General features: G+C 48.8%; 1 protein-coding gene across 2 annotated transcripts in view; it reads right to left on the bottom strand.

Moving 5' to 3' along the window:
* Positions 1-1,181: 1,181 nt before the first annotated feature.
* The window catches only part of MORN5 (MORN repeat containing 5), a 27,400-nt gene continuing 5,090 nt past the window's right edge, over positions 1,182-23,491 (bottom strand). Inside the window, exons 4-5 of one of the 2 annotated variants that reach the window (XM_070430846.1) lie at positions 21,788-21,919; positions 1,182-1,401 (exon numbers count right to left, since the gene is read on the bottom strand). In XM_070430846.1, coding sequence (XP_070286947.1) covers positions 1,322-1,401; positions 21,788-21,919 — 212 coding nt within the window. In that variant the 3' untranslated portion in view covers positions 1,182-1,321. The remainder of the gene's footprint in view (positions 1,402-21,787; positions 21,920-23,491) is intronic. The other variant, XM_070430845.1, reaches the window with a different exon arrangement.

Genomic DNA, 23,491 nt, shown 5'->3' with positions numbered 1-23,491 from the left:
GCACCTCCCATTCCTGACCCTATCTCTGCCTCTTCCCCCTCCTCCAACCTATTTGTCAAATGTTGACTTAAATATATATCTTTGAAAATAATTTAGTTTTGTGTGTGTGTTTGCATGAATGGATATAATTTCTGTTTTCAAAACCCAGTTTGGAACTCCCCAGTAGAGCTCCACCCTATCACTCTACTGAGGTGTTATTGCACCAGAAGAGAGAGGTGACCTCCCAAGACCCCTCTGTGATGTAGCTGAGTGGGCCCAGGCTGCCCTCTGACTCCTGACTCTGCCCCAGCACGCCACCTCTGGCTCCCTAGTTTGAGGCCCAGTTTCCTGGCTCCACCGAGTCCTCCTAGGCCTGACTCCCTCTTGGGCAGCTCCTGGTGAGCCATGGGACAAGGCACAGGAACTGGCAAGATCCAGCAGCCCCTAAGGAGGGACAGTTATACAAAGATCCAGGATGCTTGTGTCCCTAGAACATGTCCCTGCTTCCTCTTCTGGCTGTCAGCTGGCATGTGGTCTCTTGGGGGGTGATTTTGAGAAATAATTACTCTGTGCACAGCTAACAAATTTTTCTTTAAAGCAAGCACACATTGAACACCTGTTAAGTGACAGCTCCTTGGATTATCACATTCAATCCACACAGCTACCCTATTGTTTGTAGCATCATTATACCCATTTTACAGATGATGACACAGGCTCAGAGAAGTGAAGTGACTGGCCCAAAATTACATGATACCTATGGTTGAGCTGGGATTTAAATATAGGTGTGTATGATGCCAAAGCTGCATTTGTTCTATAGCACCACACTGATTCTGGGCTTGGGCATGAGGCTCAAATGGAGCAGCTGCCAGAGGGAGAGGCAGCCCTTGGGTAATCATTCCTGGGCCTACCCAAAGGTATCAGCTGAGAGTCTGGGCACAGTCATCCCGTTCTATTGCCCTGTGAGACCAAGACTGGTAAGTCAGGCAACTCAGTATAGTAAAAAGATTCTGGACTTTGTCTTCAAAAGGACTTGGATTCAAATGCTGTGTGGCCTGGGGTAAGTCACTCAGTCTCTCTGAACCTCAGATTCCCTCTCTTGAAAGCTGTTGTGAGGAGCAGAGATAATACACACACACACTACCTGCACACTTTAGTTGCGCTTTCAATTACATGTATCTATTATTGTAAGGTGATGGTTCTCAAACTCCCATAGGAAATACGCGGAAGTGCAAATTGCCTTTATTCCCGAGTCAAGTTCAGGTTCTTGAACTACAGTCTGCCACCAGGGCCAGCCGATGCCAGTAGAGCAGAGGGAAACCTCTGGCCGAGATGGCTACAGAGCTCACAGCATGGGCCTGTGACCCACAAACTCGTCCCAGCCCTTCCGACACGTCCGGATAATCCACTCATGCTCATCGTCATCTGCAAGGGAAGAGGAAGAGCTGGTCATCGCTGGGGCTCATGGGGCCTTATCTACCCCGGGAGACCCTCAGGTGGGGTCTTGGGATGTGGGTGAATTCCATCCAGCACCCCGGGGTGGCCTTGGTGGCCAGTCTCTTTAGCCAGCTCTGTGTTGGGAAGGAACAGACCTTTCACTAACAATGGATCCTTCAGTTGCCTGTGACTGCCTGGTCTTGGGGGAACTGAACACAAAAGGGTTATAGCTGGTGGATGCTGCTGATGGAGGTAGGAGTGACACTGGCCACTCTAGGCTGGGCGGCCTAACAGGTACAGGGTAGCTCCCTCCGGCATCTGCCTAGTCTGACATCCATAAACAGCACCCCCAGGATGGTCCAGGCCCTGCTGGCAGTACTGGGAACCAGAGCCTTCGGATCTTAGTTTCCGTTCTGGACCCTTCCAAGTACCTCTGGTTCCCAGGGGGCTGACACCCTCTGTTTAATCAGATCCGTTCAGTGGGGAATGGAGAGCATCTGATGTTTGTGAAGGCCCGACATGTGCTTATCTCCCTTAACTTAATCCCTGTGACCAAATGACCGCAGTGATCCCACTGTTCTGCAGATGGACAAACAGGCTCAGAAAAGTCAAGGCACTTGTCCACAGCCAGTGTTAGTGTGTGGAAAGCCTGAATTTCCACCTCGGGCTGTTTGACTACAAGGCCTGACCTGTTTTCTAAACCTGAGAGAGCGCTGAGCAGAACACATTCTTCAGCCCACAGTCCACCACCATCATCTCTCTATTCCAGGCCCCTCTGCAGACTGACTTGATTTTTATTTTTCTCCTTATCCCCCGCCCCCAACCAGACCTAGCCCCTCCCCAACCACGACAGAGACTCGAATGGTGGGATATGACCCTTAAACATGCATGCAGCTCTGTAAAATATGTACGGTGGTTTTGTGTGCGTATGTGGTTTTAATTTACACAAGTGGCATTGTGCTGTGAATTTCATTGTCTTAGTTTTTTCACTCAGTGGTACATTTTCAAGATCTATTCTTGTAGCTACACATACATCTAGTTCGTTGCTTCTTGTGTTTATGCCGCTGAGTCGGCTCTGACTCCTGGCGACCCTGTGAATGAGTGAGGGCCACAGTGTCGTCCTCAGTAGCCCTGCTCAGCTCCTGTAGACTCATGCCCGTGGCTTCTTTCATGGAGCCAATCCCTCTCATATTTGGTCTTCCTCTTTTCCTGTTGCCTTCTGTTTTTCTCAGGATTATTGTCTTTTCCAAAGAACCCTGCCTTCTCATGATGTGCCTGACATAGGACAGCTTCAAGTTGGTCATTTTTGCCTCCAGTGATGTTTTAGGCTTAATTTGCCCTAGGACCCACTGCTCACCAGCGCTCCCCTACAATACTATATTTCAAATGAATCCTTTTTTTTTTTTCCTGTCAGTCTTCTTCACTGTCCATCTTTTGCTTCTGTACATAGTAATTGGGAATGTAAGGGGGTGGATGATCCTAGCCTTTGTCTTTAATGACACATCTTTGCTCTTGGTGATCTTTCTTATTTCTTCTATTGCATGGCTTTTTTTTTAAAACTTCTGCCTAATATTCCACAGTGGGCTTCCATCACGTTTTACTATCCATCCTCCCAGTGTTGGACATGCAAGTTGCCCCTAGCTTCCATTACCAGGAATAATGTTGGGATAAACGTTCTTGGGCACATCCCTTCATGGACACGTGGGAGAACTTCTCTGGGTTACAGTCCATGAGAAGGGTCATCGAATCGTACACATGCTTCATTCACCAGACTCCCAAGTAAGCCCTGGTAGCACCACACTGTCTGCCTGCTGTCCCTCCCTCATTCCTGGTTCCCCCTGTGCCTGGTCCTGGGGACAGAGAGAACTACCCAAACCCCTACCCTCAAGCAGTTGTCAGGGCTACAGCTCTTGCCTAAGAGAAGGGAGGATAGGACGACCCATCCTCCTTGAGTGACAAATGGCGGTAGCTGGAGAACCAGGGGACTCCCCGAGAGCTAAAACAAAAATCCTGCCCTCCGAATCAGATCCCCCTGCCCACCGTCCTCTGCTGTGGAAGCACCATGTCCAAGATCAGGGAGGTAGGAGTGACACTGGCCACTCTAGGCTGGGCAGCCTAACAGGTACTCACAGGGTAGCTCCCTCCGGCATCTGCCTAGTCTGACATCCATAAACAGCACCCCCAGGATGGTCATACTGATAGCCTTCTGTGTGCTTTGTGCTTTACAAACACCAGATCTCATTGATTCTGTTATCGCCCAATAGGGCAGGGGAAATGCCCCCCGCCCCCCATTTTATAGAGGGGATGAGCCTTGTCCCAGTTCTGTATCCACTGGAATTCAAACCAAGGCTCATCAGACCCCAAAGCCTGACTACCACTCCAAGGCAGAAGTGATGGTGCTGGAGGGTGAGGCTGCCCCCACCCCCAACCCCACCCCCACTATTTCTTCATAAGTGGGCTAAGGAAAAAGGCTGGCTGTCCGGCATGCTTGGAAGACTGCCCTAAGCAGCTAGGGGGCCTCAGTTTCCCCTGGGGAGGCTGCCTGGGAATCTGAGTGTGGCTGCCAACCGCGGGGTGGGGGTGGGGGGTGGGGGGAGAGTGGCGGCACACAAGGAGTTAAGCGCTGGTGAAGCCCACTTTTGCCACCACACGGAGCAGCCTGGTTGGTAATTACAGTTCTGAAGTCTCCAGGCTATTCGAATCAGTGCAGCTGCAACCTCTTCAGTGGTAACCCCTGAAACCAGACAAACCGGGAGTATTGTGCGGAACCGGTCCTCGGCCCCTCCCTGATCGTTACAAATTGACAGCAATGGACTTAACAGCCCTCTTCACTACCCCTTTCACTCTCTACCTGGCTGCACAGCCACCAATTTGAATCGCAGATGCCTCCCCTCCCAGCAGCTGCTCACCAACCCTCCCTCCACCTCCCTGGCCCGCAGAGGCTCCGGGCCCTGCCACGCCAGGGTGAGGCATCCCAAGCACATTTCATCAATATTTAAAATGGAATTAAACCTGCCGCTTTGATTAACGCCTCCCAGATCCCGGGAGTTGTGATTACTATTTTGCAAATTGCAATTGTTGGAATATGTTAATATGATTGTCTGAGAACATCTTCACCTTCTCAGATAATTTCTCCCCTTTTGGGCAGGAGGGGGGAGAAGAAGGGGAAAATGACGGGGAAAAACACCCCACAAACTCTTTAATCAATTGTAAATTATTACCCTTGGTACAATTGCTGGTGGTTCAGAGGGAGGAGGAGGGAGATTTCTGGTTCGGTGCATTTTATTTTGAAAAGTTTTGCCCCCCCCCCCCAACCCCGTTGGCCCAGTAATTCCACTATGGGACGCTATCCTGAGGGAATAATCTATTTAGAATCAAGAAAACTGAAATAAGCTACATTTCTAAAAACAGCGGAGTGATTACTTTGTCATATATTCATTCATTTAACAAATTATTTCCAAACACTAACTGTGTGCTAGGCATTGAGTTAAATTGGGGATCGGGGTGGCGGAGGGGGACACTGAGTCACGTGAGGGGATATTTAGCAGCAATTGAAAATACATGGCTATGAAGTCTGTATTGCAACATAGGGGAAATTTTTTTTATATGATTAGTGAAAAAGAAAGGTAGGAAGAGGCAAGACACAAAATTACATAGTATAATCTGTGTACTAGTAAAAACTGTGCACAGGAGAAAAATTAAAAATAATAAACTGAATGTGAATAATAGTCAGCTCTGAGCAGTAGGACTAGAAAGGTTCTTCTATTTTTCGTATTTCCAAGTCTCTCATTAAAGTGTTTCGACAGTAGGAAAAAACAAAAATAATTATTGGCTTTTTTCCTACCCTCCAATTTAATGCCTTGGTAATTTCATGCATTTTTAGTAATTGAAATAAAATATTTGTAGGTTCCTCAAAATGCCAATAGGGGGCTTGAACCTCTAAACAGTAAAAAGACCCAGCATAAAGATGTTGATAACAATGCATAAAATCAGAGACTAGGCAAATCTCCTGTAGAAGAAGTCCAAGTAACTTATGGGAATATGCTACCTTCAAGGAGATGGAACATAACCCCACTTCTTAAGTGTGGGCTGCATAGCGACTTCCTCCCAAAGAGGACAATCTAGAAAGGGAGTAAAAAAAATTACAGTGGAGAAACCTGACAAGCACACCTCAGCCAGGTGGTCAAGGTCAACACCAACAGTGATCAGCCCTATGGACAGTGTGTAGCCTTGATATGATGTGATGCAAATGGCACATTATCTCTCTTGTCCAAAGGCTTGACTCAGGCATTCTTCACGTTTGGATCTGACTGCTTTGGGGGCAGAAATATTTCTCTATCTCCTTCTGCAGCTTTAGAAGGGACCTTGCTGCCACCTGCATATACCCACCTCCTACCTCCCACCCAATGGGCCTCACCAGTCATTAGGAGAATTGGGCTTCTTATAGAGAAGAAAAGGAGCCTGCTGCCAGAGACCCCAGATCTGACCACGGGCTCCCCTCTGAGAAGCCTTCCCTGAAAAGGCTCTCCGCTCCTTCCCCTGGACTTCAAGGCCCTCCAGATCTTCCTGCTTCCGAGCCTGCCGCCCTCCCCTACTCGCCTCTCACTGTGAAATGCAGCCACCCTAAGGTCCTGCAGTCCCCCTGGGTACATGCTCACCAGCGCCTCTGGGCCTTTGTACATGCTGTTCCTCACTGGGGAACACCCTTCCTTTCAGGACCTGGTTCAGGTGCAAGGCCTCCCTTTTCTGGGCCTTAGTGTATATGTAAGTAAAGAAAGACCTAAGCGAGAGTATAACAATTGCGATATGTTTTACACATGTACAAATTAATGCTTTTAACATAAGCAACCAAATGTAATAAAAGAGTGTTATTTCAGTATTTCTTTCAAAGAAGTATAAATCCACAGTGCCCTAGAGGCCGTGTGACCAAGAAAGGGGGTGTGAATTTAGAGTTGCCTGATGAACATGATTTCCTTTTAGTCCTGTCACAATCCAAACTGAAGGGCCCTCATGAATGTGTGTGGCTGGGGCCCTGCCCTCCTGGCTGTTCTCTGCCCCCATGGGCCCTGCTTGGATGTCACCCTCCCTGACCCAGTCACAGCCACCGCTACCAGCCCGGGGCAGCCACATCTGATTCACTTCAGATCTTCAGGCCCCAGCACAGATCTGGTACTTAAAATGTATCCAATAAACATATGATGAATGAATGGATAAAGTAATGTACATTTGGGGACATAAAAGTAATAGGTTTATTACCCTGTGGGATTTGGACAAATGGGGAAGAATTTCTTCCCCTCCCTCAGCAAACGGAGTTTCTGAGGGCAGAGCACATGCCAGGGCCGCCAGCTGCTGTTTCCTTTTCTGACTTGAGGCCACAGATTGAGCAGCCCAACCGCACCAGGAGGATGGGTTGTCTGGGCTCATACCTGGGCGCCAACCACACTCAGAAAGCTCAAAGCCCTGGCGGGCCTGGGGCCTGCCTCACAGTGAGGGTGGGAGGGGCAGGCCTGCACAGGCCACTGCGTGGGGCCCAGGTCACCCAGGGTGTCATTAGTGCAGTCTGCAGGTCAGCGGGCCGGTGGGGAAGGAGCGAGTCTGAAAATCTCACAACAGATGCAAGGCAATATCAGCCCCTAGCTGGTTGGCAGGGAGGCAGTGTGGCATGATGGATAAGAGCCCAGGCTTGGGGCATGAGCTTGCAGCACCTCTCTGGGTCTCTTCCTCATCTATGAAGGAGCTTGCCTGGAAGGTTCCTTGTGAGGATCAAGTGAGATCATTCCTCAAAAGTGCCGAGCACAGTGCTTGGTGTACAGGAAATGCTCCAGACCAGAAGGAAAGGCAAAAGTTGTCTCTGCAACGTGGATGTCAGGGCCCGCGTGACAGCACAGCACGGCCTGGGAGTTCTGGGTCCTACTGAGCCCTGTCGCCAACTTTCTTGGCGACCTTGGTTAAATCCCTCTCCCTCACTGAGCCAGGCTCCCTGTCTCTACGGTGGCTTTAACCAGCCCTCCCGCAGAGGGCAGGGTGAGGACTGGTCAGGATGAATAGCACAAGGGGGGCACTCAGGAAGTGGGAGCTAGGGTCATCACTTTGACGGGTCTTTGATTCCCACACTGGATGCCTTCAAGGGCGAGATCTTGAGGGACTCATCAGAGCACCCCTGGGACTTCTGGTTCCCTGTGGGGAAGGAGGAGGCCTTTACACAAGGATCATCATCCTAAGGATGAAGAGCGGCAGCTCAGCTAATGGTTTTTGTTCAAAGCAAGGTGGGCAGGCCGGGGCAGGTAAGCCCAGAGAGGGCAAACGGGCGGATTCAAGTGCCCGGGACCCACAAGCTGATTCTGCTACCTCTTGAGCCAAGCACACCTTTGAGTCAAGCACATCTGCGGTCACCAGGGCCATGCAGCTCCCACCCTGGGGGTGTGGGGTGGGGTGGGAAAGGGAGGACACCTACATGAAACAAGGCATCTAGCTTTGGGGGAAGGGCAGGGCTCACTCTGGCCAAGCTCCTAGGAGGCGCCCAGCTCTGTGGGCAGAGGGTCATGTCTGTCCTCTCCTCAGCGAGTGAGATGGGGTTGTCCCCATTTAAGATGAGGAAACTGAGGCTTAGAGGGTGAATCAATTCACCCACCTCATTCCACCAGGGCAGAAAGTGTGCTGGCGCACAATTCACACTCAGTGAGTCTGTGCATGGGCACAAACGGGCATGTTTCCAAATGGGTGAACGCGTGTGAGAACCTCAGGGTGGTGTGTGTGCAGGCGCGAATAGGTGTGTCCTGTGAGTGTGCAAGTGGTGGTTCTGAGGTGAAGCGGAGAAAGTGCGCGCATGGGAATGGGCAGCGTGTGTGACACGCAGCGTGTGGCTGGCCAGGGCAGTGTGTGAGCGCCTGAAGTCTGAGTGTGTGTGTGATCAGATGCCGAGGGAGGAGGCACATCCAACCCGCAGAGATGGCTCAGTGCTCATCCAAACTGCCAGGCGGACAGGCTCTGGGGAAGGAGGCTCTGGCGTGGGGGCTGCACTCCTGTCCTGGGGTCAAGACCTCTGTGTGAACCGTGGCTCCAAGCCGCATGGGAGGTACACAAATGCAGCACCCTGGCCTGTGGACAAGTGCCCGCCCCCGAAGTCCAGCCACACCCTCTGTGCAAATGCAGGGCTAGGTGAGCTGGTGGGGCGAGGTCAGGCCCCGAGCGAGGACCAGGGCCTGAAGTGAGGGTGGCCACACCCTCGTCACAACTCCCGACAAGAAAGAAGCTTTGAACTTTGATGGCAGTGGTGGTGGCCAGAGGCCAAGACCACAGCATCACCAATATTGACTGGGTTTGTTGTCTGGGCACAGCCTGCCCCAAAAAAGCGGGGTGGGGTGGAGGGGCACTTAGGACTGCTCTTGCTTTCCCCTGCAAAGGAGCATCGTCTGGGTGTGGTGGGTAAAAGGTGGATTAGCCCCGGCTGCTTCGCCCACTGGGAACCAGAGGTGCAGGGTGCAGCGCCCACAAGTTTTCCAAGGCCTGGGCAAATATAAGAGGCTTGGAAAATGATTGGCTCTAAAATAAAAAGGGAATCTGTAAAGCTGAACTTACTAAATGTTATAATTAATGCATTCAGGCTTAATTAGTTATTAAAGTTAGAAATCAAAACAATTTTATTACACTTGAAACCAATTTGGAGGCTTGGTTTCCTTGTTTTTCAAGAATTCTCCAGTGTGCACATGGCTCTTCAGAAATCGCAGCCGGTTGTTAAAGTCTGGTGGTCACACAATTTACCAAGCAAAGTTTAAAAAATCCTTTCGAAGTGTGAAAGCAAAAAATCACATTGAATGTGGTAGTGTGGATATGTTTGGTTTAAAAATGCTGAAACCATTGGGGTGTGGACTCCAAGGTCAGATCCAGGGCTGGATTAGGGCTGTGGCTGGGGAGGGCTGAGTCTGGGCAAGGACTATGGCTACCAGGTAGTAGGAAGCACTTCCATGTCCAGGTGCCATGCCCTGTACTTGCATGAGGTCTGACCTCATGCAATCCTCATAAACACCTCCCTCACAGGCACAGCCCAGGTTGTCCCAGACGAGAGTTTAGGTCCTTTAGTTGGTGGGTAAAGGGAAAAGTGTGCATCGTCATGACAACCCTTGGGAGTCTCTTAGGAAGTGTGCAGTCATCTCATTGAATCCGCACAGTCAGTATTCTGACATTGCTGGAACAGTTATTTCTGCGATTGAGGTCCAGATGCAGACTACGTTGGTAAAACATACATATCCTCAAATACTAGAGTCATCTTGAGTGTGGCAAGGTGCTCACATGACAGGAGGCATAGCGGGCCCAAGACCAATGGAATCATGTCTCCCTACACTCACTCCAGAGGGAGTGTGTGCTGGGGGGGAAGGCGGGGGAAGAGATCAAGTCACCAATATCAGCACCGCTGTTGCTATTCTGCTTGCTTCCCCAGTCCCCATTGTTATTTTTCAAGCACTCATAACTGAGTTTGCAGGCCCTAAACACACTCATGATGCCACTGCACACAGGCAGCTCTGGGAGCAATCTGCCGAGGCCGAGGTCACTTGCTTGGCCTGACTCTGACCTCTGCTCCCTTCTGCCCCTGCTTTCCAGCTGGGTGTGGATCATGGCCCGAAGGGCAGAGGCCTGGCTGTTGGGACCTCTGTCTTCCTGCTGGCAGAAGCTGCGGGCTGAATTAAGGCTGGGGCAGTGAGACACTGGGGCTCAGTGAAGGTCTGTGTCCGGGGAGATCCAGAACAATGCTGAGGGTTGGAGAGAGAGTGCGGACCTGCAGGCCTCCAGTCCAGTCTTTGAATCAAAAGCAGGTGGGTGGAGGTCAGAGGGCAGTTTGTCAAGGTGACACTGGCTCCCCCCTTTGGAGCATGGAGTTAAGGAAGCCCCTTCTCAACCAGCACCCCCACACCAGGTGTAAATAATGGCAACTGTGATCGCTGATGTGCATTAAGCTCCTCATGGACCAGGCACGGCTCTCCCTGTGCCCCCTGCATCATCTCAATGGTGCTCACCACAACTAGGAAGGTCCTAGTTCTACCCCCACTTTTCAGATGAGGAAACTGAGGCTCAGAGAAGTTAAGAGACTCGCTCAAGGTCACACAGCTGGCAAATGGCGGAGCTGGGATCTGGTGGCCGATCTGGCTGTCTCTAAAGCCGGCCCCTGACCACGCCTGCTTCTCCTGCCCCGAGGTCTAGCAGGGCTCTCAGCCAACTGCCTTGACTCCCAGAGCTTTGGCTGAGGAGGCTGAGGGAGAGAGGTGTGACTTCTGCCCCTGTGCTCTGGCCTGGCATTCACTTCTGTGAAAGGAGACAAAACAGCGCTGCAGTGCTGGCCTGGGTTGACTCCAGCCACGGAAGGGGAAGCTGTGTCCTCTGGATGCCTCGAGGAGGCTGAGGAGGCTGCCATAGGGGGCGGGGCTCGGGCTGTTACCAGAATCCGATGGGCACAGGCTGGAAGGGGAATTTCCAGGAGGGCAAGGGGCAATTCCCGCAGGTCAGGCAGGGAGAGGCAGAAAGTGGGGGTGGGCGGTTATTCCTGGAGCAAAGATCCTGGACGGGCTGATGCCACCCTCTGTGGGCAAAATTCTCTCCCTGGGTTTCAAGTGCACTTCTCTGGGGAAGGCCATAGCTCTGCCTGGATTCTCAAAGAGGTTCATGACCCAGAAAAGGCCACAGCACACCTTGTTTGTTCAGAGCGTGGCCTCTGGTGTCAGAGAGACCTGGTTCAAATGCCAATTCCTCCTTTCAGTAGCTGCGCCCGCCCGTCAGTAAATAACTTACTTTCAGATCCTCAGTTTCCCCTCAGTTTGAGGGATAGTGATAGATTCCTGAGAGGACTGGGAAGGGATTGAGTCCCTGGCACTGTGGAGGTACTCATCCTCTTCCTTTGTACCCCCTTTGCTTGTCGCCGATGCCCAAGTGTGCTGGCGGGAGGTGTGATCTGTGTGGGCATTTTACTTGGCAGTTACAAGTGGGATATTATCCCTCACAAAGCCTTCATTATGGCGCTGCTAACAATACCACAGATAAGGCAGGGACGCTCCTGCCTGCCAGCCTCCAGGTGATTATACATTTAGGTAAATTGCCTTTTGTCTTGCTGAGAGAGGACAGCGGGAGGGGCTGTGCGGGAGACTCGCTGGGCCTTTTTTCCGGAACCCACAAGGGAAGCCTGGAGACAGACAGGTTTGCAGAAGGAGGCCTGGCTGGCAGTGGGAAAGCAGGGCCCAGCCCAGCTGTCCCGCAGGCAGGCTGTGTAAGGTCAGGCAGGTGTTTTGTCCTCTCTGGGTCTCCAGTGTCTCACCTACCAGGTGAAGGCAGTGGCTTCAAGATGAAAGGAGTCTGGGTTTGTTGGTGGCATGGAGAGACCTTCTTTTTCTTTGGCCAGTTTGAGCAATAAAGTAGGCAGAGAACTCTAGAGAGGAAGAGTGCCTGCCCTGTGGCAATCTTATAGTCCTGGGGTCTTGTTGTATATCTGAGCTCTAAGGAAAGTGCTCGCTCTGGTCTTTCTTTCATTAGTAAATTCCAGCTTCTCATTCAGAACCAGCTAAACGTCATCTTCAGCTTTGAGTCAACTGGACCTGGGTTCCAAGTCCAGCTCTGCCGCCTATAACCTGTGTGACCCTGGGCGACGCATTTCACCCCACCTCCATTTTGTCATCTGGCCAGTGGAAACGCTGTAATCAAGACCACTACTTCACAGCATTGCTGTGAGGACTAGGTGAGACAAAATAAAATACAATATGGGAAGTGCTCAAGCCAGGGCCTGGGACATAGTAAGTACTCAGTAATGCTGACGGTTAAACTGCCCTGCTTTGTCACCGGCCATAAACTATGGGCGCCTTTGAGTATCAGTAGATCCATGTCTTCACTCCCATGCTAATGGCTGCATTGCATTTGATGCTAAGAACATACCATCTATTATTCAATCAGTTCCCTCCTGTTGGGCACTTGAGATGTTTCTGGTTTTCAACTGTTTAATCCCAGAGAAACTTCAGAGGACCACGTGCTCTTTCATTTCTGGGGGTTCACTCTGCAGCTTCTCTCCAGCTGGGTGGGAGCAAAGAGATGCCACTGGGAGCACCATGCCCTGCCTCTGTAGACAGGCGATCCTGGAGCTAGCCTGGCCAAGTGGAAAGAGGAAAACCTCTCGGAGCAGGGGAGCCGGAGTGGGGATCCCACTTCCTGCCAAATTTCCTGGGGAAATTCTTTAACCCCACGGAGCCTGTTTCCTCCTTGGTCAGACAGGGATCATGCCAATATTCCCCTCCCCCTCAGCTGAGTATCCTGTGCATGGCAAATGCTCAGTCAGTGTCGACTCTCACCACATCATGATCTTCATCCTCCTTCTCCATCTGTCCTCACCGGGTGAAGCTGGAGTTACCTCCCAAAGACAGCAAATCCCACAGGCCATGGGGGGTCACTCTTGGGACCCCAATTCACACCGTTTCTTCCCATTGTCCATTTAACTGAGCACACATTCAAAGGAGGCTTGCGATTTGATTTTAAATTCTGTCTGGAACCCACAGGTTCAAGCGCAGAGGGGCCCTCTCTGCAAATAATCACTTGTATGTGATATTTTTAAGAAGCCAAATCCATTGTTTCTGATTGAAGGAAAGTTGGTGCTATTTTGAAGAGCAGCACGATTAAGATTAAGCGGTGGCGTTATCTCTTTAACCATCGAATTACACGCTGTTTGAAAGATTTGTGAGCTCTAGGACATTTGCCAGATGTGCTTGATTCGACATTTCAGACAACAAAGGGGATAATGTTGGCGGGAATCTTAACGGCATTTCTGATGATCAGGATATTCTTTGAGGCTGGTACTGAGACCTTTCGGGAAAGATTTTCAGCTTTTACATAAACTAATTTGGGATGCTCACTCTCTGTCTTCCACAAAGCAAATTTAGTTCATTGTTAGTTGTATATGTTAAAATGGTTATGAGGGTTTTTTCCTTTGAATATTAATAATGTGCCTTTCAGCTGAGACACTCGCCTGGGGTGTCATTAATTGTGGGGAGGGAGTAAGGATTAGTGGTGCAGTTATTCTGTAAGTGATTTCTGCTAGTAGCATTGAGGCAAGCAACAGCTACACGAAGAGATGTGTGTGCAAGCTGCCAACAGCTCTGGCTTAGCCTTCCCGGGAGGAATAAAGGTGGTGGGGGTGGGGGTGGGGGGTAGAGAGGAAAGGGGCAGAGTCCATTTCTCAATTTCCCACCATATTAAAGGTAATTATCCCAAATACCCTAAGCACTTCCTTATTGGCATGCATTGTGTAAAGGACCCTTTATAAAATATGGTAGCATTTCGGTTTGGGAACTGTTTTTATCTTACGACTCTAAAATGGACCATTGCATTCATTTAGGAACATTGCTGTGGTTCCACTGGGTGCCAGGATCTGTGTTTGGTGAAGGAACAACTGTGAATTAGTTCTGTCTAGGAGCGGAGGTAGCCGAGGAAAAAATAAACTACAGAACACAGCTGACAAGGAGAATGATAAGAACAGAGTTGGGACCAAGTTTGGTTTGAGTCTGACTGTCACCAGCCATGTGATGAGGAGCAGGTTATTAACCTAGCTGAGACCAGGTGTCCAGTGCAAACGACCCACTGGGATGGTAGAAAAAAGCAGAGATAAGCAGGTAAGGTGCTTAGCAAAGGCCACACAGGATCCCCCACAAGGACCATTCCTTTCCCTGCTGCATTTCCCTGAGCCGTGGATGAGAGCCGCTGGTTTGAGAACTCTGATGCTTAAGCTTTCAAGCTTTTTGACGTGCAGAGAAATATACAGTCATGTTCTGTATAACAGTGTTTCGGTCAACCATGGACGGTGGTCCTATCCTATATAATAAAGAGCTAATATGCTAATTAGACCGGACAGCAGAACAACCAGTGGGCAGGGCCATGGGGCTGCGAGGACTGAGCCCCTTGCATGAATTTCATGCATCCGGCCTCTAGTAAGATTATAATGGGGCTGAAAAATTCCCATCATTTAGTGACATCATCGCCCGTGTAAAAGGTCGCCGCGCAACACATTCCTCATGTGTTTGTGGTGATGCTGGTGGAAACAAACCCACTGCGCTAATTGTATAGAAGTATAGCAGATGCAGTTATGTATGGTATGTAATTCTTGATAATGATAATAATGACTATGTTACTGGCTTATGTGTTTACTGTACTTTTTATCATTATTTTAGAGTGTACTCATACACCTCATGTTTACCATGTCTCTTGATTGCATTATTTTCTCCTGTGACTGATTCAATCTGCATTGTTTTGTACAGTAATATGCTGTACAGGCTTGTAGCCTGGGAGCAATAGGTTATACTATACAGCGTAGGTGTGTGGTGGGCTAGACCATCTAGGTATACGTTAAGTGCACTCTGCAATGTTGGCACAACGATGAAATCACCTAACAATGCATTTCTCAGAATGTATTCCCTATTGTTAAATGGCACATGACGATAATGGGTTGTTTTTATTACTCAAAATAATGTGTTGCTTATTATGTGCCAGGGGCTGAATTTTATATAATTTGTTGAAGAATATGAGGGACTTGTGGGCAGGTCCTCTGCTCGCCTGCCTGCTTTCATAATCAGCTCTGAGTCATGGGACCTGTGTGAGGTGCCGGAGACCCAGTGATGAATCAGACATAGTCATATAATCCCTGCCCTCAGGAAGCTCCCACTCAAGTGGGGGAGATTGGCAAATATAGCTACTTCTGTCACAGGCTAAGTGCCATTAGTGAGGCTTGTGGGGCACAAAAAAGACACACATAACCCAGACAGAAAGGTGGAGGGAGTGAGGGAGGGAGGGACAGATTGGTTAGGGAAGGCTGTCTAGAACTGTGGTCAGCAAACCGCGGCTCGTGAGCCACATATGGCTCTTTGGCCCCTTGAGTGTGGCTCTTCCACAAAATACCACGTGCGGGCGCGCACGTACAGTGCGATTAAAACTTCGTGGCCCATGCGCAGAAGTCGGTATTTTGTGGAAGAGCCGGTATTTTGTGGAAGAGCCACACTCAAGGGGCCAAAGAGCCGAATGTGGCTCGGGAGCCATGGTTTGCCAAGCCACAGTTTGCTGACCACTGGCCTAGTAAAATAGCCTGCCTATCAATGGCTGGCCCTGGCCCTTAGGGGGCTGTGAAATCAATTTTGCAGATAGCAACTAGCACTTTAAAAAAATAAAATACAATAGAAAATATCATAGTATATCACATGTAGAAAGAATACATACATATGTGTGCATGTGTTTGTGTGTGTACTGGGCCATGATGTAAATCTTTCCCCACTGCCAGCCAGGGTCTAAAGGTTTAAGAGTTACAGTCCCAGAGAATTCTTGCCTGCACCATCGCCAAAGTCTGGCACATTGTAGGGACTCACAGACGCTTTGATGAGTGGAGGGATGGATTTAAATCCTCTCAGCAATCCAGCAAGCAGGAACCATCCTCCCCAGTAAGAAAGGCATTCTTGAGAACCCAGACCTAGCAAACCCAGACTGGTCAGGCGTGCTTGCAGTCCTGGGCTTTCCAGTCAGGCCTAAAGCCAGCTTCTCTGCCTGGGGAAGAAGCTGAGGCAGTTCCGAGAGGCTCCACAGGCAAGCAACCCTTCTTGGTGCCCCTCCCAGGTGGCATGTGCTTCAGGCCCCTGTGTTTACTCTGGGGTGGCCTCAGTCACCCGCCTCAGGCCTGCATGGCCCGCACCCCTGTGCCTCCAGGATGCCAAAAGGAAGAACTGTTTATGAGGACAGACCGGAATGCAGGGGAGAAAGGCCCTGGGGGAAATAGAAGATGGACAGAAGCCCGAATCAGTCCCTGGCAGGGTGAGTCAAGGGTAATGACTAGGTGGCCACTCACAGAGACTTCCTTTTAGTGGTTTTTCGGGATACTCCAACCTTGATTTGTCCTATAATATCAGGACCAAAATACCTCTTGGCTGCCTTTCTCCTCCATCATAGACTCTTCAGGTTGGGAGGACCCTAGAAATTACCCACCCCAATGCTCTCATTTTACAGAAAGAGGGAAGGCATTGGCCCAGGGTCAGCCAGCAGGCAGCCTGAGAGCGAGGTGGGGGAGTGGGGGCAGGGCCTCAAACCCGGGTCTCTGTGCCACCACCAGGGGCATGGGGTCCATTAGATGTCCCTCTCTTGACATCTTGCCAGAAGGATCTCCTCTCTAATTTTATCCCCTTTGATCCCTTCTCTATATGTAACCACAGAAACCTTTCTAAAGGATAAATCAGTTACTTCCCACCTGCCTGAAACCTTCCCTTGCTCCCCACGGCCCTTCATGTTGCTGTCTCACCTCCAGGTGAGATGTGCCCCTAGATGTGCAGGGTTCTCCTCCATCTCTAATCCTTCCACATGCTGTTCCCTCTGCCTTTAACACTCTTCCCAACCCTGCTGCACTTGTCTGCTCTTCTTTAGGTTGCACAGTAGATCTTGCTTTTCCCAGGAAACCTCCCTAGCCTGCTGGCATCCTGGGTTAAGTATCCCTGCTAGGTTCTCTTGCAGCAACTTGGTGTTGTTTTGATCCATTTGACTGTCAGTTTCTCCTGCTCCCTGACAGAAGAGGCCATGATGCTGCTATCAGCTTCATGCAGAATACAAAGCCAGATCCATAGCAACTGTTCAATAAGTATTTGTTGACCAGACAATCATCAATGTCTGTCCCTCTCAAAACTTCCTAAGAATGGCCTTCCCTTCCCATGATGTATTTTTAAAATAAATCTTTAGTGTTCAGATTATTACAGTTGTTCCTCTTTTTTTCCCCCCATAGCTCCCCTCCACATGGTTCCCACCCCACCCTCTGCCCTTACCCCTCCACTGTCCTCATCCATAGTTGTACAATTTTTGTCTAGTCTCTTCCCGCACCTCAACACCCCTTTCCCCCCCAAAAATAGTCAGTCCATTCCATTTCTATGCCCCTGATTCTATTATATTCACCAGCTTATTCTGTTTATCACATTATTTACTCACTTGATTTTTAGATTCACTTGTTAATAGATGTGTATTTGTTGTTCATAATTTGTATCTTTACCTTTTTCTTCTTCTCCCTCTTCTTAAAGGATACCTTTCAGCATTTCATATAATACTGGTTTGGTGGTGATGAACTCCTTTAGCTTTTTCTTATCTGTGAAGCTCTTTATCTGACCTTCAATTCTGAATGATAGCTTTGCTGGATAAAGTAATCTTGGTTGTAGGTTCTTGCTATTCATCACTTTGAATATTTCTTGCCACTCCCTTCTGGCCTGCATAGTTTCTGTTGAGAAATCAGCTGACAATCGTATGGGTACTCCTTTGTAGGTAACTAACTGTTTTTCTCTTGCTGCTTTTAAGATTCTCTCTTTGTCATTTGCCCTTGGCATTTTAATTATGATGTGTCTTGGTGTGGTCTTCTTTGGGTTCCTTTTGTTTGGGGTTCTCTGTGCTTCCTGGACTTGTAAGTCTATTTCTTTCACCAGGTGGGGGAAGTTTTCTGTCATTATTTCTTCAAATAGGTTTTCAATATCTTGCTCTCTCTCTTCTTCTGGCACCCCTATAATTCAGATGTTGGTATGCTTGAAGTTGTCCCAGAGGCTCCTTACACTATCTTGATATTTTTGGATTCTTTTTTCTTTTTGCTTTTCTGGTTGGGTGATTTTTGCTTCTTCATATTTCAAATCTTTGACTTGATTCTTGCAATCCTCTTGTCTGCTGTTGGATCTCTGTATATTATTCTTTATTTCAGTCGGTGTATGCTTAATTTCTAGTTGGTCCTTTTTCATATCCTCGAGGGTCTCACTAAATTTATTGGCAGTTTTTAGAAAATTCTTGAAAAACCTTATAACCGTGTTTTTGAACTCTATATCCAGTAGTTTGCTTCCCTCCATTTCTGTCATTTGTGATCTGTTTCTTTGTCTCCACATTTTGGCTGCTTCCCTGTGTTGATAGAGTTGCTTTCTGTGCTAGGTGTCCTATAGGGCTCAGTGGCTCAGCCTCCCCAATTACCTGAGGTGCACACTCTTGGTGCACCCCTTTGTGGGCTGTGTGCACAGTCTTGTTGTAGTTAAGCCTTAATGGTTGTTGGTATCACTGGGAGGAATTGACCTCCAGGCCAATTGTCTGTGAGAATCAGCTGTGTCTACAGTGGGAGAACTTCTGTGCTGAAGACACCCTTATGGGGCAAGACTTGCTTCAGTGGGGCTTTGGTGCTCACTGAGTCTGCCCCCTGAGTGTGTCCCTTATGGATCTGAGGAGTTGTAATCTGGATGGTCCCAATCTGACCACTGGGTACATGGGCTCTTGGATCTCTAAGGAGGTGCTAATTTAGCCTCTGCCTGAGGCTACCCAGCAGGAGCTATGGAGAGATCTGCAGATTCCTCTTCCTTGTTTGGGGTTTAGAGGTGCCCAGATGAGGCCCAGCTGTGAAGCAGTGCAAGCTGCTGTGGGCCTTGAGCCTTCTTTTGGATGTTCTGGGTCTCTCTGACCCAGCTGCAGTTTGTTAGGTAATTTTAGATCTCAAAGGGCCAGCCCATTCATATGCAAAAGCCTCTACTCCAATTTGGTTGGGGCAGGGTCTCAGGGAATCAACAGGGTGGAGCAAACAGCTATGGCTGATCCTCAGTCCTGTCTTAAGAGGCCCCCGGGTCTCAGTGTCCCTTGGTAATCGGTGCAAGCACCTCTGAGAGAAAGCCGCCCTTGAGTTCCGCCCGATGCCAGACAGTCCAATTCCTCTCCCTATGAGTCTGGGTCCCCAGAGTCTCGCCCGGAACTGGATTTCAGAGCAATTGGGAGCTTGTGACTCCCTCCTGATTGAAAAAGACACCAGCATTCTCTGTTGCCAGCCCTTTCCGTGCACGAGCCTCCGTACCTCTGCACTTTACTTCCGCACCTCCTCTGAGTCTCAGTGTGCTTTTCTCTTTCCTTCTAGTTGTAGAATTTCCACTCAGTCAGCCTTCCTGTGGTTCTGGATGATGTCTGTTTTGTCTTTTAGTTGTAGTTTTGAAGTGGTTGTGCAAGGCAGCAATTTCAGGTGTTTACCTATGCCGCCATCTTGGTTTCTCCCCTCCCATGATGTATTTTTAAGACTTAATTTTTTTAGAGCAATTTTAGGTTCACAATAAAATTGAGATGAAGGTGCAGAGATTTCCCATATACCTCCTGCCTCACACATGCATAGTTTCCCCATGACCAACATTCCTCACCAGAGCTATACATTTGTTACAACTGATGAGCCTATATTGGCAGATCACAACTACCCAAAGTCCATAGTTTATATTAGGGTTCACTCTTGGTGTTGTACATTCTATGGGTTTGAACAAATATATAATGGCATGCACCCAGCATTATAGTATATAGAGCATTTTCAGTGTCCTAAAAATCCCTGTGCTCTGCCTATTCATCCCCCTAAATGCTTTTTAAAGTTTATCATTGAGCATAGCTTTTGCCCACAGGATTCTGGGAACATAATTTCTGATTCCCCAACCACACCACATTTTTACATGAGTCTGTGTCTTTGTACATGCTGTTCCCTCTGCCCGAAATATCCTTCCACAACATTCTTATTTATGAACTCCTTACTCAGCTTTAAGACCCATCACTTCTGGCACCATTTTTTCTGACTGACATCCTCCACCACCTCAGCCAGGTGATTAGTTCTCCCTCCTCAACACCCTTTCATCCTCCAGGGCTTCCCCCGATCAGGGCCCATATCTCATTCTATTGTGATTGTATGTTTCTGTGTCTATCTGCCCCACTAGACTGTGAATCTCCTTGGGACCAGGATGTCACCTCAGTGAGATAAGACTAGGATATAGTTCAAACCTAAAAAGCTGAAAATGAGTCAGTTGCATTGTACCACAACTGAAGAATGATTATACCAACACAGAGTTCCCAAAATATGTCCATGGAACCCTAGTTCTATAAAAATGCTCCCAACTAATTTATACAGTGCAGTAAAGGGGACACTGTACAAATTTCCCAATGGGGAGAGGCTGCTCTCATCAACCAGGACAGGCCTTCTGGTCTACCTGGCAGTTTCTTTCTCATTATAGAGCCGAGTTTCTTGATCTGGATCTTTAGAGAGACTATCAACCCCTTAAGATTACATACAAAATACATGTGTGTGTATGTGTGCATGTCTGTACATTTTTCTAGGAGGAAGTCCATAGTTGTTATTCCTGGTGAGTCTGACTCTAGACAAGAGAAAGGTTAGAAATCACTATGTTAAAGGAAAATGCTCCTGTTCTTACTTGTACAGGGTGTCCCAAAAATATATACATACATTAACAGCTGATGATTTCTATTACCTTTTGAAAACAAAATGTATTTTAATAAACACTGCCTTTATAATTATTCAAAGTGTGTATGCATTTTATTTTTGGATACCCTGTATGTTAGCTTCCTGCTAGTCTGGTCACTGTCAGTCAGTCCTTCTCAGTCTGATCAGCTAATGTTCACTTACCAAATTGAGGTTCTGGAACCTCCAAGGTACTCCCCTGGCTGAGGGGCCAATGGTCCTTTTTGACCACATGGTATCACTCACATCTAGGCCTTTAGCTGTGATGTCTCCTTTGGCTGGAAAACCTCTCCCTGTGCCTTGTGATCAGCTCTCAATTATTCTTTGGGTCTCAGCTTGGCTGTCATTTCCTTCTTGAGACCCTCTTCAAATTTCCAATTCTGGATTAGGTACCCCTTCTTTGTGTTCCCACAGAAGCATTCCCACCTCTCCGGCCCCACCCCCAATCTAGGGCCATGTTTTCCCCTTTCGTCGTGCTTATTCCATGATGTAGTCAACTGTTTATAGGAATTGTTTGCTATCTGTCCAACTGTAAACTCCATGAAGGAAGGGGCTTTGTGTCTAGCTTTTCCATGTTTTGCTGCCCACACCAAGCATAGTGTCTAGTATACAATAGGTGTCCATTAAATACTAGTTGAAGGGGACCATGCAAAAATAAGTACCTTAGCCTGGCCGGTGTGGCTAAGTGATTGAGCATTGGACGTGTGAACTGGGAGGTGGCTGTTCGATCCCCAATGTGGGGCATGCAGGAGGCAGCCAATCAATGATTCTCTCTCATCACTGATGTTTCTTTCTCTCCCTCTCCTTTCCTCTCTGAAATCAATAAAAAATATATTTTTTAAAAGTACCTTAAGCCTTTCAGTGCTATACTTAGGTGCTGTCACAGTCAGACCATTGATGTCATTTCCCTTACTCCTAGTGACTGTGTATAGAGTTGATAGTTTAAGATTTTCAATTAGTGAAACATTCAGCTAATCAGTTTTTGTCTTTTATTGGCAAAATTTTCTTTCTCATCCAATGCATGTGTGCGCACACACATGCACAAACCTGTGTGTGGATGAGAGAAGAGAAAACATGTGCCACAGGGTGTCAGAATAAACATACCGGCATTTCGCAGAAACTGTTTCATATAGTCCCTGACGACCCTCGTTTTCGGGTTGTAGAAGCCATCTCCACAGTCATAATAGCCTGCAGGGATTTTTCTAGGCGGGTCCATATTGGAGAGTTGAGAGATACCTTGAAAGGATAAATAATGGATAATTAACTCACCACCAAGGCCAAATTCAAACCTAGCCTCTGCCAAAGTCCACTTCGGGCCAGTTGCTCATGTGAATATTGGTTCAGCTGTTGGACTAAACACTCCCCATTGAGGGCCAGGAGCAAAAGCAGCAGGAGCAGTGCCCCAGAGCAGTGTCCCAGAAATGGCTCAGTGAGGAGGCGTCTTAGGAACTGGACCCCCATCTCTTTTCTTTGACCCCATCTTCCATTTCTAGGGACACCATGATAAGGACACATTTCTGGAGTCAGTGAGACCCTGAGGATGCCTCCGAGTTGGCCATGTGGATAGAAGGCATGTAAGGAGAGGAATGGCATTCAAGGTGCTGGCAGAGGCCAGAGCAGGTGCTTACACCTCACTCAGAAGCCCGGGGAGTCAGGCACGTACAAGGAAGAACAGAAGGAAACAAATGGGCCAGGTGGGCAGGGATCAGGTAATAGAGAACCTTGACTCTCACCCAAATTAGCATCATAGCCGCCATTTATCGCTTATTATGTGCCAGGTATTTGGCTAAGAGCATGACTCCTACTATTTCACTTCATTCTCACAGCAATCCTGTGGCCCTGTTTTGCAGATAAGAAAACTGAGGCTCCAAGAGGTCAAGTGACTTGCTAGGAAAGTTATCCAGCTAGGAAGCCGGTAGATATCCAGTTTGTAACCTGTATATGAAGTTTCTGCTATCAGGGGAGGAGAGGACCTAGGTACCATGCCCAGGACTGGGGACATGGGAACCACCACGAGGGCAAGAGGAGCTGGTGCATCTTTTAGGTCATGTTGTATATCTTGGAATACGGAGGCCTGAGTAGAGGGGACAGGGTTGGGATGAATAGCTTCCTGGGTTTCATATAATTTGTGGTTCTCGTAATTCCCTGTCCTCTGGACTGAGGCCTGGATGCCCACTGAACATGGCCCCATGCTCATAGCTCAGGGTCCTGCACACTGTAGGCTCTCCTATGTTGGTTAATGATGACCACTAGGTACACCATTGACTAACAATTACTGAGGGCATTCTCCATGCCAAGCACTTTCTAGCAGTCTCTCCTGAAGCCTCTTGCACATGACCATCTCCCAGATGCTCAGAGAGGTGAAGGGGCAGCCCGAACCCTCTCCCTGTCCTAACAATGTCTGCCCTGGCACTGAGGGGGGCGCTGTTGAAGAGGTCTGCAGAGTGCTGAGTGACTTGGGAAAGAAGTGGGTGCTTAGGATCAAGCTGCTCTGCTGGGAGTCACAGGAGGAGAGGGCAGGGTGCAGGGAAGATCATCGCACTGCCTTCAGGTCTGAAGAGGCCCAGCTTTGGCCAAACCAGCCACTGAGTGAGAGCTGGGGGCCTGTGGCCGGGGAGCTCTTTGCCTCTAGGCCTCTGTTCAGATGAAGAGCGCAAGACAAAGTCCAGGCCCCGTCATCACGAATCCAGGAGGAGCCATTTATAAGTTTCTCAAGTGGCTCCAGAACCTGGCTCTTTCGTGTTCTGTGACCTCTGCTCATTTCCTCCTCTCCTTCGGGTTACTTCAATAGGCCACGGCCCACTTATT

Source organism: Myotis yumanensis, unplaced genomic scaffold (genome assembly GCF_028538775.1).
Source record: "Myotis yumanensis isolate MYYU_CA2020_CCGP unplaced genomic scaffold, mMyoYum1.0.hap1 SCAF_12, whole genome shotgun sequence".
Taxonomy (NCBI): domain Eukaryota; kingdom Metazoa; phylum Chordata; class Mammalia; order Chiroptera; family Vespertilionidae; genus Myotis; species Myotis yumanensis.
Note: the sequence above shows the minus strand (reverse complement) of the source record. Positions and strands in the feature narration are given on the sequence as shown.